The sequence below is a fragment of the Sorex araneus genome, chromosome 1 (assembly GCF_027595985.1).
Source record: "Sorex araneus isolate mSorAra2 chromosome 1, mSorAra2.pri, whole genome shotgun sequence".
NCBI lineage: Eukaryota > Metazoa > Chordata > Mammalia > Eulipotyphla > Soricidae > Sorex > Sorex araneus.
In genome coordinates, this window is record NC_073302.1 from 51,859,819 (window position 1) to 51,872,843 (window position 13,025).

Consider the following 13,025-nt stretch of genomic DNA (forward strand, 5'->3'; position numbering starts at 1 on the left):
CATGTCAGAGGTTCCTTTTTTAGGATGGAAGGGTATTTAATTCAATTTACAAATTTGATAGGTACTTAAATTGTCCTATACATACTCAGTCATGAGCAAAGATTCTCTGTCTTGATTTTGCTAGTTTCATCTAATCAAAATCCTCTATGTATTCATATTTTTACATGTTGTTGCCTCCGGTCTTACAAAATACTAATATTATCCCTAACAACACATTTTAAGAGTTTTTATACTCAGAGCAATAGCTGGAGAGGAAAAGACTTTTGTATTCTTTTAACCAACAAAAAAGATTTCAACAAAAGACAGGGAGTAGAAGAGAAACACAAAAAATCTGTGATGTGAAATACAGCCATGGTAGAAGAAAACAGAAACAGCTCAGTTCTGGGCATGGAAAATATCCCATTACAGTCTAATTCAGAGTAAGTAAAAATTAAGGACTTAGCAGCAGCATGAGACCCACAGAGGAAAATAATCAGGGCACACATTCTGACCTGCTGGTTATTCTCTACCAACAGTCGAAGCTTGTTCATGATATCTTCCGCCTCCGCTGCCTCAATTATCCCAGCGCTGAATGCCGACGAACATACACAGCTCAGGGTATAGGCGAGGACCTGAGAGGAGAGACAGCAGGAAAAGGTTTCTTCTCTGAGGGAAAATAAGAGATGCAGTTTGGTTGACACAATATTCTGTCAAACTTGCAGGGGTTAGGACTGGATTCCAAATACGGCTGCTCTAGACTAGGCGCTGTTCTGTTGCCTAACTTCTATTTCAGGACTGTGTTATGAGATGGGGATCATTATTCCCATCTTATAGTTAAGAACTTTGTGGCTGGCGAGTGATAGGGCTGAAATTTTAACCCAGTTCTTGAGAATCTAACAAGTCTCACCAACTCCCAAAGAAATACAAGTGTGGACAGCAGAAGCTGATTTTCATCACCACTGGGCACTACTGACTGTTCATGTGCTTGGATCCAAAGCCAAACAGAAGAGGAAAGTTGAAACAGTGCATCGCTGCTACAATGAGATTCTCTAGTAGAAGGAGAAAGATGGAAGAGGAATGTGGATTTAAGAGTCAGATAAATTGAAGATGGAGATAATACTAGTTATTTCATAGTGTTGGTGTGGGAACTTAATAAGTCAATGAATAAATGAACAAAGCAGAAATGAGAAAGCAAGTTGGCAGTGGAGACAATGCTCAGATAGGTGTGTGGCAAATTGACCATTTACTGACTATATAACCTAGGGCATGTCAACCAATGTGCTGGGCCTAAATCTTTGCTAATAAGTAAAGGTGGATCATCTCCTCTCTTCTTCCTCATATGGTCATGATGAAGCCCTCCATTATGGTATTTACTTTTAAGACAAGGTGGAAATTTTCAACTTCCAGCCCTGGGAGTTGATAAAGCTTAAAAAAGGGAGTCAGTTTCTAAGGTAGAAATTCGATAAAGAACCACCATAAGAGAGGAAAAAAACCACGAAACGATCTACCTAAGGTCTCATATACCAGATGACATCAAGGCAGAGAGAGGGAGCACTTATAAAAAAAAATCTTGCTTTTCTTTATTAATCAAATTGCTCTTTGGTTGTAAAAATGTCTCTGTAGTCTAAACAAACAAACAAAAACTAGTATGCTTCTAAGTCACGATTCACGCTGCTTTGTAAATGGAAATGGTGTGCATGTTGTAAAACAAAACTTCAGTGCTCTGTACCCCAAGGAAATTTACCAATTCAACAAGTCCTATTGCTGAAAGCAGAGGATGGGGCAGGGAAACACAGCAGCTATTATGTACATATCAATAGTTCAGGGCATGAGGGGATAAAATGGGGTCTGCTCTAAAAAGAGAGAGAATCTGGTCAGGCTAGGAGGTCGTACTGAGCTTCTCTGCAAGAACAGAAAAGGCAATTCTGCTTCACCTGGGCCAAACCAAGACACAGGCCCAACAGGTTTCTCTCAAGCATGCTTAGCACACCACTGTGTGTTGTATGAACGGCCTGTGTTTACAGCATGACAAAAAACTCAGTATGTATGGTAAAGGGAATTGCCTCAATTTTCATGCTAGTTGCTATTCAAAAGAAAGAAAAAGCTTCAACTACCTTTTAAATCTATAGTTTCTTAAAAATTTCTTTATCAGTTTCATTTTTTCCATTCCATTTGATGAGAATGCTCTTCTAAAAATTCCCCATTTAACCTTCCTCCATAAGCAGCAGCTTACCTCCGAAGTGCTGCTGATTTTGGTTTTTGCATTCACTACGAGCTCTTATCTTCCATGCCACCTATAAGCCTGAGTTGACTTAAATAGCTGCATATTCTGAAAGCCTTATGGTCTAGCATTGGTTGTTTGCCATTCAGACGTGTTTCTTATCCCAGCTGAAACTGAGGGAAAACTTCATTTCCAGGTTACCAAAATGTGTGAAGTGGAAAACAGGATAGCAAAATAAAACAAAATAAAAACAAAAAAAACCACAATGACATCAAAGGGAAGGAATTAGTTCCCACTGCCCCGCCTACCTCCTGGAAGGTTCTGCTCTGGCTCCCACTGTCATCCAGGTATGCAGAGAGCTTCCGAAGGGAGGCGGCCACGTGAACACGAGACTCTGTTTGGCTGCTGTGGCTCATGAAGGACAGAACAAGTCCAACTCCTAAAATACAGCCCGTGCTTGGAGGACAGAAAAAGGTGAGGCATTAAAACCCCAAGAACTCCCCACAATGGCTCTTCCCTTCGTACTTGCCACCAGGCCATCCCAGAGAAACACAAGTTGAGTCAGCTCCCTCCCTCGAGTAAAAATTTTCTGTCTGGACTGATGTGTCTGGCTTATAAAAGCGCCGTGTCCTGTCTGGAGGAAAGGAAAGCCTGAAAGAGCTTCACTTCAACTCTATGGTAGAGAGAGGCGGTGGCATGAAAGGTCAAGCCAAACCCTCTCTTTTGAAGTGTCTGTGAGCTGAGAAAAGGGCTGTGGTACTCTCCCCACCGAAGTGACACAGGAAGAGTGTCCTGTGACTAACCGCCAAAGGAGAGAAGAGGCTGTTCCCGGGTGTGAGTGGAGGCTATGTGACTAAGAACAGGGCGGGTTAAATGCCAGGCAGGATGGCGAGGCACTGCGTGCTTCCTAGTCAACTTCAACAAGTGGAATTTCTTTCTTCAAGAAACTGTATTTGTCTGTGCACAATGACATTAATCCTCCCCTCCCCTCTGATCCCTCCGAGTACACTGGGTCAGAGGAGCAAATGGACACATGACAGGCTTGTCAAAAGTTACCCCATGGGACAATTCAATTGGAAGTGTGGGCTTTGTGCCCCAATTCTCCTGAAAGAAGACATATTCATTTAAAGAAAAGAATTGTTCCCCAAGAAAACTTCTAGTTTAGTCAGATAAGATAATGCAAGCAGAACGTTTAAAAGAAAAAAAAAAATTCTAATGTTTTTGTCCTCATGGTGCTTAGTGATTTTCCCCCCTGAGCCAAGGAAATGCTGAGTTTTTCCAAAATCATCTTACTCTGCTGTCTTCCTAAGAACACTATTCAACTAGTTTCTCTAGTAACAGACAATGCCTGTTTCCTACATCATTTTGCTCTGAAGCAGTATCTCTCCCTTTAGCTAGCATCAAGCAACTTCACAATAGTTTCCTAAACATACTAGTTACTTGCCCCCAAACACCTTGGTGCAAAGGGAGTGTCCACATCCGTTAAGAGATGCACATCAAAGCTCCAGAAGCTCCCAGATTTGCTCATGCAGAGAGCACCCAGAACAGCAGGCATAGAAAACGGGGACTTTTGATTGCCAGCTTCTGCTCCATCTGCCAAACCCAGGGCCCCTCTTATGCCTGACACGGTGCCCTGGTGAAACGCCTGTAAGTAGGCAATTATCTCCCGAGCGTGCTTTTCTACTTTCTAATGTATTACAGTCTGACATTCAAAAATCCTTTGTAAAGAAGCTACTCTGGTGATAACTCATCATTAGTCAGGCAGAACTGCTGTTCCAGTTAATATGAACTAAACAGCAAGCTCAACTACCATCACGCATTGGCAACCCTAAATCAGCCTTTAACACCTGCACACTGCCTGCTTGTGAGACAGCCATATTTTGATGAAGAGAAAAAGGCTGCTCTTGATTAGTTTACAGCCTTTGTTTCATCTACCGGGAAGTTATTTATTTTGTTTTTACTGCCTCCTCTATAAGGATACATTGAAAAATTGGAAAGAATTAGACAAAGACATAAAGTCAGGTTAATGTTTTGAAAAGCTTGACTTTTTGCTTTCTCTCTCCGTCTTATACTTCAGATTTCAAATGTCACTGCCTCAGGGACACCTTTCCTTGCCCAGCAGGGAACCTCTTTAGTACTCTCCCCTGGCACCTGTGCTAATTTACCTCAGACACTTTTAATTATGAACTCTGATGAGGATTATTTGGGGAGGATCAGATTATTGTCTAAATCCCTCACTCGCCTGCAAGTTCCATGGGAATGGGTGTCTTTTCTATTTTATTTTATTTTTTCATTACCACAGAACAGCGATGCCTTGTACACAGCTTGGTGAAGATAGGCTTTCAACCAATATTTACTGAATGCCAAAGAGCTGACTGACCAAAAGCAGTTTCAGGAGGTCTCAGAGGAGAGAGAAGATGTACAGACATAGAAAAAAATTCCTTTTTCTTTGGTGAGGGGGGCGTTAAAGATTCATTCATTTATTAATTTTTTTTGGGGGGGAGGGTTTGTGAAGCCAAACCTGGGACTTCACATATATATGGAAGGTTAAGAATGCTACCACTGACCGAGCTACAATCTAGCCCCAATTCTTTGGTTTTTGGGTCATACTGGGCGATGCACAGGGGTTACTCCTGGCTCATGCACTGAGGAATTACTTCTAGCCATGCTCAGGGGACCATATGGGATGCTGGGAATCGAACCTGGGTCGGCTGTGTGCAAGACAAACACCCTACCCGCTGTGCTATTGCTCTAGCTCCTAGCCCCAATTATTATGCTTTGTTGAAGGCACAATTTCTGATTGGTAAAATTCACTGAGGACATCATGCAGGATTCAGTCAAGAAAGCCAATTTCTATATCTTGCCAGAATAGTTTGAAAAAGGTGACACTGGATTTGTGGGAAAATAGATACCTCTCAAAGACCCCACGTCAGTATTGAACTTCACCTTTCTTGACAACAATGCAGGTGTCCAAGTCATGCTCTTGAGGCCTGTTTAGGGCACATAATCATCTCCTATTCTCTGAACCAAAGCTCCCCCTCTCCTATCTCAAAAGATACTGGGAAAAAGATCCATCTTCACCTAAGAGTATCATAGTAGTTCTTGCGCAAGGTCACCACTCACTAATGATCCTAATCATTACACAAATTTAATTACTACAATATATGTCACATATAACATGACCTACATGTGTCAATAAGTTAAGATAGGATAATGTATTTATTGACCTCTTCCACTGTTTTTTTTTTCACTTTGTCTCATTTTTCTAGTATGTACCACAAAAAGCAGCCCTAGAGCTTTATTACTATATTACTGATGTTTCCATCTGATTTCCAAATCTTCTGCATTTTAATATGTTTATTTTTGTCCTAAGTCTTAAGGTTAATTCCAGGTGCTTAGTTCAGTCTTTCCACACATTTGCTTCACTCGAGCTTCCCTTCGTGACGTCTGCCAGCACTCAACCCAAAATAGCTCAGGCAAAGAGAGCGCTTACATTTTCTGTCCATGAAAACAAAAAAGAGTGAGGTGTCAGTATCTTGGATGAAATAAAAACAAAGTACAAGACTGTGTATAAAATTAAGGCTTGAAAATTGCAAACATAAATTTTCTATTAGAGTACTAACATACGAAAAAGAGAATGGAGTTTTAAAATTTCCTACATGTCTTACTTGTTTGAATCTCTTATCGAAGCATATTGAAATATCACTGGTGAAAAGAAACTCTGAGACTTCAGAGCTATGCCATTCTGATGTATGTGTTGCTATGTCAACTGAAATATAATGACATATTTTTCTAAAATTAACCAGCAAGGAATCTTCAATTCCCTCATTAATTGCAGACAATTCTGCAGATTAAGTACTAGGCCATCTAATAATTAGTTCTAATAACTGTTAACATTTGTGTAGCACTCTGCCCTTTACAAAGCACTATTCAAACCTTATCGTATTTGCAAAAGCTCAATAACAATTAACCAATACGGGGTCCGTGATGGATAACGTGCCTAGTTAGTGCTGTGAGGAGTGCTGTGGTAGAATACTGCGGTCCACTAGATGGCAGCAAAATGTAAGCAATACAACCAACACGGACCAGTCCAGGTGCTGGCAGCTTTTCTCAGCAGGGATGAGTCCATTAAATCAGGGAAGCGTGGTGAATTTGCTCTGGGTGAATTCTGTCACTTGAGGTAGCATGCTCCCAGATCTATTAACTAAGTCCTGGTAATGTTTCCATTATTCCACTTGCAGGGAGGGGATAGGGTGCACACTGCCCTAGACTCCTGCGATTTCATTAGATGCCAGGAGGCTGGACCTAGTTAGAATTGCTTTTTCTTTTTTGTTGGTGTTATTTTGTTTTTTGAGTCACACCCAGCAATGTTCAGGGCTTACTCCTGGTTCTGTGCTTAGGAATCACTCCCGGTGAGCCCAGGAACTATAATGGGGTGCTGGGGAATCAAACCTGGGTTAGCTGCTTGCAAGGCAAGTGCCCTACCCATTGTACTATCTCCCTAGTGCTAAGAATTAATCCTTTTCATTCTTTCTTCTCTGAACATCGGCAATACCTGCATGCCAAGAATGCGAAAAAAACAAAACCAAAACCAAAGTAACACCATACTATCAAGTGTCAAAGTGCTTTCTATTGAGATGTATTCTCCATTCTCCATATATTCTCCACTCAAGAAAGAAAAATGGCTTTGACACAAGAGAGGTTCCTTTCCTCACTCTCCTACATACAGTATGACCTTGAGCCAGTCTCCTATTAGAAATTCTCTTTATTCATAAACCAAAGTGATGATTCCTGCTTTAGTAATCAGGACTTAATTACATGAGAAATGAGAAATGAAAGTGGATATGCCTCATACCATATGCAGCTGCTCTGTATCAGATGAACCTATATCTAAAGAGAACAAGTCATCAATACCCATAAAACACTGTAAGAAGAATAGAAGTGGACGGAGGGATGGAGGGATGATATTTTTGAATGATGTAAGACTTTAATGAAAGGACATTTTTGATATTCCTTTCCTCTCTCAAACACACTGCTCATTAAGAAGGCAAGAAAGAGGGGGCAGAGACGGTAAGGCATTTGCCCTGTATGCAGCAAACCTGGGTTTGATTCACAGCACATGACCCTTAAGCCTCCCTGCCCCAACTCTGAAGTGATCCCTGAGCATAGAGTAAGCCCTGCCAAACCACTAAGAGAGAGAGAAAAAAGAATCAGTAATAACTATAAAAAAATTTTTTTTTAAGTTAAGTATGTTTAGATCTGTGAAGTGTTTTGGGGAGGGTTTTGTGGTTTTGTTTTGGAGCCATGTCGGACAATGCTTAGGGGTTACTCCTGGCTCTGTACTCAGGAATAACTCCTGCCGTGCTTGGGGGACCACAAAGGGATGCTGGGGATTGAACCCAGGTTGGCCCTGTGCAAGGCAAATGCCCCACCTGCTGTACTATCCTGTTGGCCCAGAGACATGTGAAGATTTAAACTGCATTGAGCAACCAGCCTGTGGGTCATTTAGTTATCCCTGAGGTCCTCTATATACTCTAACAACATTCCTGTAAACTAATGGAGATAACAGATGAATATTATTCCATTTTCCCCAACTTCGCAATCTGAACACAGATATGATGCTCACCTTTGGTGGAAGAATTGTGAGAAAAAGAGACAGAAAGACACACAGAGCAAATATTTTACTCCTTGGTTATAAGAAGGCAAACACCAACACACGAATGGAGCCCAAAAGCTCACTCAAAACAAATGGCCTTGTCCTGCCCATTAATCATCTTCTAGTTAAAAGATTTCTATTGTGCCCCTCCCAATCTCTTTCCATACTCAAAACAACACTCTGTAAGATGTCACTTAATCTCTAAAGTGTTTGATAAACTAGGTGGGTATCAATGGTTCTTATCCAACCTTAGCCTGCAATCTGAAAGAATTCTTAACCACCACCTACTAAGTGAAGTTTTTGCTTTATTCATAAAGACTTGAACTGTGCAGCTCCTTCTACCATTTTGTCTTTTGTTGGCCCAAACCTCACAGGCTAGGTGGTCTTCACTTTTATGCTCTTTAAGTTCCTAAGGACTGGAAGGGTAAATGCTGATTTAACTCATATTTTAACTCAGTGCCATAATTGCAATAAGTAAGTGAATTAATAAACTGCAGGTTATGCTTATAATGTGCTGAATTCCTTAGGAACAACAGATATCAGAGAATTGAGACATGAGATTTCAAAACATGTGGAAGTCAAAAACATAATTCCTTAATAGTGTCACTATTACTGCCATTAGTAGTTATAAACAAGTGTCTATTATTGTTATAAAAGACTACTAAAACATGCCTCCCATACAAGTCACATAAAATAACTGAAAGGTTACATATCTTACTAAACAAACATGCTTAAAAAATTTTTTTTTAATAGGAGTCACACCAAACAGTGCTCAGGTGGTGTCCTGACGCCCCTCCTGCTTGTTCTTGGAAGGGGTCACCAGGGCCACACTCAGTGGTACTGGGGTACGTGGTGCTAGTTCTCCAGCACTATTTCCCCCTCTGACTCGAGGTAATTTTTGGTGATTATTTCCTATTATTTTTGTTTTGTTCTATGACCAGCATGAAAAAAAATGAATTAAGATACTTAGTTTCATAGGTAAAAACCCTTAAAAAGTACATTGTCTGTAGTGGGAAAAAGATCTCCAAATATTGAGGCCGGGCACACCCAAACAACCATCTTTGTTTCTGCTTTGACTTTCTAGCCGTTGGATTTCACAGAGAAATCTAAATGATGAGTCAAAAAAGGGCTCTTCAAAGAACTGCTTCAATTTAATTCAGATTTTGTGGCCCCACCAGGCTGTGCTCAGGGTTCCTCCTGGCTCTGTGCTCAGAAATCAATCCTGGCAGTGCTCAGAGGACCATATATGGTGATCGGTCCTGAACCCAGGGCAGCTACATGTAAGGCAAGTGCCCGACTTGCAGTACTATCTCTCTGTCTCTCAACATATCTTTAAAAAGGTTAAGGCAGGGACACAAGTGGCTAAAAATATGTCTTTTATGGTAAGTCTAAGATAGAACCAAGGCATTCGTAATTTAAGGACAGTCACAGAATAGCATTTACTGCTTTGTATCGAAGCAAATTACCCACTACTGAAACACTGTTTTAAGATAAAGTAAATTTTAATTATAGATTTTGGTATTGAACGCTCAGCACAGGAATTAAACATCAGGTCTATAAATATTTATTTCACCAGAAAATGAAACATTTTCAAGAATGAAATCAATCTTTGTATCTTTTAGAGAGAAAATGGAATCAACATACTTGTATTCAAGACTAGTGTCAAAGCAGCAATTTTCCAGGGCATCCAGAGACTTCATTAGAAGAAGATTCATTTGTTGTCCAGACATATCACTAAGGAGCAAGGAAAACAAATGAATTAAAATTATTCAAGTCTATTATTTTTTACGAAAAATGCTAGAATTTATTTTTAAAATGAAGGTAATGACAATATGACCTATAAGCTTATTTTGAGAAAAAAATACAATCAAAATTTATTCAATATAAGGCTTTAAATATTATAAAGTACAAATTAATAACCCCAAACAACTATTTCTGCATTTCTTGATCCAAAGTTTAAATCACTGAGAAATAAGAGCCAGTGAGAATTCAAAAACTTTTTCTAAGATGTTAACCTAGATTTTTTCAGAATATCTAATACCCAGTAAGCTAATATTATCAGTAATCATTTCAAATCTCTTGCAAAGACAGCTGTCTGTTTTTATAACTTAAGTATAAAGACTGTAAGTGCAATTTGTTAATATGCATTTTTTAAAAGGGGGAGGGGGAAAGCAGCTCTGTAATTTTCTGCTTTCTAAACAGTAATTGATCTTTCTTCTAATTGTTTTGGTGAGAACCATGATTTGTAAAATAAACTAAATGGAAAAGTAGTTCTCTGGCTATTTACTTCAGGTAGAGTTGTGGGCTTCATCACTGACACTTTATTATCAAAGGGAAGCATGTCAGCTCTGCTTCCTTCATGTTGCTGCCTCTGACCACATTCGGAGGAATGCAGTCCCAGGAACGAGACAGCCAGAGAACACTTTACATAATGTCTTCTCAAAACCAAGACTATAATGGTTTTGCTCAAGGTGAAGGATTACACACACATACACACACACACACAAATTTTAATAGTTTTGAATAAATAAGTACTATTATAGTTAGTTTCTGCAGTAAAAATTCTGTTAAATATCCTAAACAAATGCTAAAAAATAACAAATCAGGATCCACTGGGAATTATGACAGGAACAAGCAGCTTTGGGATAAGATGCACTCTGAATAAATTTTAGGCAGAAATTTAAATTCAGCTGCCTTTTTCATAAGCCTTAGCAAAAAATGGATTGTTGTCATAATTCTCTTCAACATGGTGATTTTTTCATGCCCAAGATCAACATATTTTCCTAATTCTGTTCCCCTAAGGGACTATTTGGGGCCAATTATTTGATGTTATTGACTAGTCTGGGTTAACAATTTCAAAATACTTTAATCTGGGACCAGCAGAAGTTTAAAATAAAACAAAGGCAAGTCATTATCCAGTGACATTTTCAATATTTAGCAAAATATGTATTAGGATCAAAAGGTTTCCTATTCCTCTGCTCTAAGAAATGAGGGGTGGGAGCTACGGAGAGTGTACTGCAATACACTGGTCCAATGTGGGCGCACAGTACTGTAAGCAGAAAATCATTAGGGCAAAGTTAAAAGTTACAGAGATTTCAAGAACACTCAGGCCTGGTATCCTTCTCCAGGATATTCTGAGCTGCAAAGACTGGTTGGATAGACATGCTCAAGGCCACTCTCTGCATGCTTGGACGAGCTTCACCCATGAAGGAACCGACAGAGGAACCCAGATATGTAGGATCCGTGGCTGAGATCTCCAAGCCTGCTTGGATCGGGACTGGGCCTCCTCCACCCAGGTCCCCAGTTTTCCAGTAGCTTGGCAGCCACACCCACAAACTGCCCCCCCCCCATGTAATCTCATCAACATCCAAGATCCAGAGATTATAAAATAAAGCTTCTGGAAGAGAGCGATGCAGTCTTTCCAGATTTGGGGGAAGAAATCTGGGACCCAAGAATGAATGCTCTGTGCGACACACCTCAGACTTCTCCAGGTAGCATGATTGCATTAACCACAAATACAAACTTGTCAGGCTCCCACACTATCAGAATCTCACCCTAAACTAATGAAGCAGGGAGCCAGAGACAAAGCCAGAAGTGGATGAAATGAGTTATCTGGAACTAACCCGTGATGGCTCATTTTAAGTTGTAAAACATTCGAAAAGATACCACAGGAAGAACATGAACAAATATGGAGACAACTCCCATTGGAAGCACAATAGCTTTTCCACAAAGGGGAAAATCACGTTAAAGCTTTAACTACTTTTTGGCTTTAGACTGCACCTTAGGGCTTACTCATGGCTCTGTGCTCAGGAGTCACTCCCGGCAATGCGCTGAGGGGGTTCCATATGCGGTGCCAGGGATCAGACCTGGGTCAGCCACTTGCAAGACAGCTGTTTTACCCTCTGTACTATCTCTCTAGATGCACTTTTAAATTTCAATTCTTTAAAAATACTTTGTATGGGTCACATTCAGAGGAAACACAATAGGCAAATCACATGGAAAGGGTGACTTTTTGTTAATGTCTAGAATGAGGACTACAAAATGCCGTGGGCAGGAAAAAATGAATTTTCTGGATATGTCTCATAATGACTGCAACTAAGTCATTTGACAGATGTTTTCATGAGCTGAAAAATAATGATTTGGAACATAGTATTTCCTTAGATCAATAGCAGTTCTTAAAGGTTTCACATATTAAAGACTGTGCAAGCTATGGAAATTACCAATGTAAACCTAAAACTCCGGGTTTCAAACGGAAATCTAAATATAGCATAATGACATCCAGTTGATCCATCTCAACACTGTGTTTTGCCTCTGGACAGAAACTTAATTTCTGGCGGGGGAAGCTTAAGGACATCTAACATCACAACAGGAGATTGCTCCCTACTATTTTATTTCCAATGCAGAAAAATGAGGCTAAATTCCAAGTCTGTGACATCTAAATATTCATGATACTCAAATATTCATGCTGTACCACACTATAATCAATCTGGATATATAAGAGTTGTTATAAAATCAAGAATAAATATAATGAACAAAAAAAGAAACCTAAAGTAGCTTCACGCACAAAAACTTTCCCTTTTAGTGGAATTTTCCACCTGCGTCTTTGATATTCCATTAGCTCCATTCAAGGGTAAAGCTAGCAGACCAAAAATGAGCAATCAAACTAAATAAAGCACACAGTATAATATGCAAAGATTAAGACTCTTTAAGGATTATAAAAATGCAGCCAGGGCACAGGATAAAAGTAATTTTTAAAACTGGGTACATGCAGTTCCGGTGATTCAGTGATACTCAGCACAGGGATACCCAATCCTTCCCTCCCACCTCACAATCATATCAATACAAGATCAGCAATTATTTTATCCTTATACCTCGCAAAAAAAAAAAAAGCAGCTTTTCTTTATTTATAGCACCATGAGATTAGACTTTTCCTCCTATCTATCACACAGATGTATCCAGGGCTTTCATCTAAGCATGAAATGATTTTCAAGTAATCAATCACTTTAATAAGAGCAACCCTTTAAAGACATTAATATCTCAGTGATGGTATTTCGGAAAGACAAATTCACTCATAAAGGAGAATAAAGGATGAACTTGTCCATCTCAAAAAGTTTAGCACCCACACATTGTTCAGAGATAATGTTTATGCATGTATGTGTGTAAAATCTT

General features: G+C 39.7%; 1 protein-coding gene across 2 annotated transcripts in view; it reads right to left on the reverse strand.

The window, feature by feature from the left end:
• The window catches only part of FOCAD (focadhesin), a 323,158-nt gene that overhangs the window by 46,927 nt on the left and 263,206 nt on the right, over positions 1-13,025 (reverse strand). For both annotated transcript variants that reach the window (XM_055131110.1, XM_055131118.1), the window contains exons 28-30: positions 9,501-9,590; positions 2,509-2,656; positions 492-611 (exon numbers count right to left, since the gene is read on the reverse strand). In XM_055131110.1, coding sequence (XP_054987085.1) covers positions 492-611; positions 2,509-2,656; positions 9,501-9,590 — 358 coding nt within the window. The remainder of the gene's footprint in view (positions 1-491; positions 612-2,508; positions 2,657-9,500; positions 9,591-13,025) is intronic.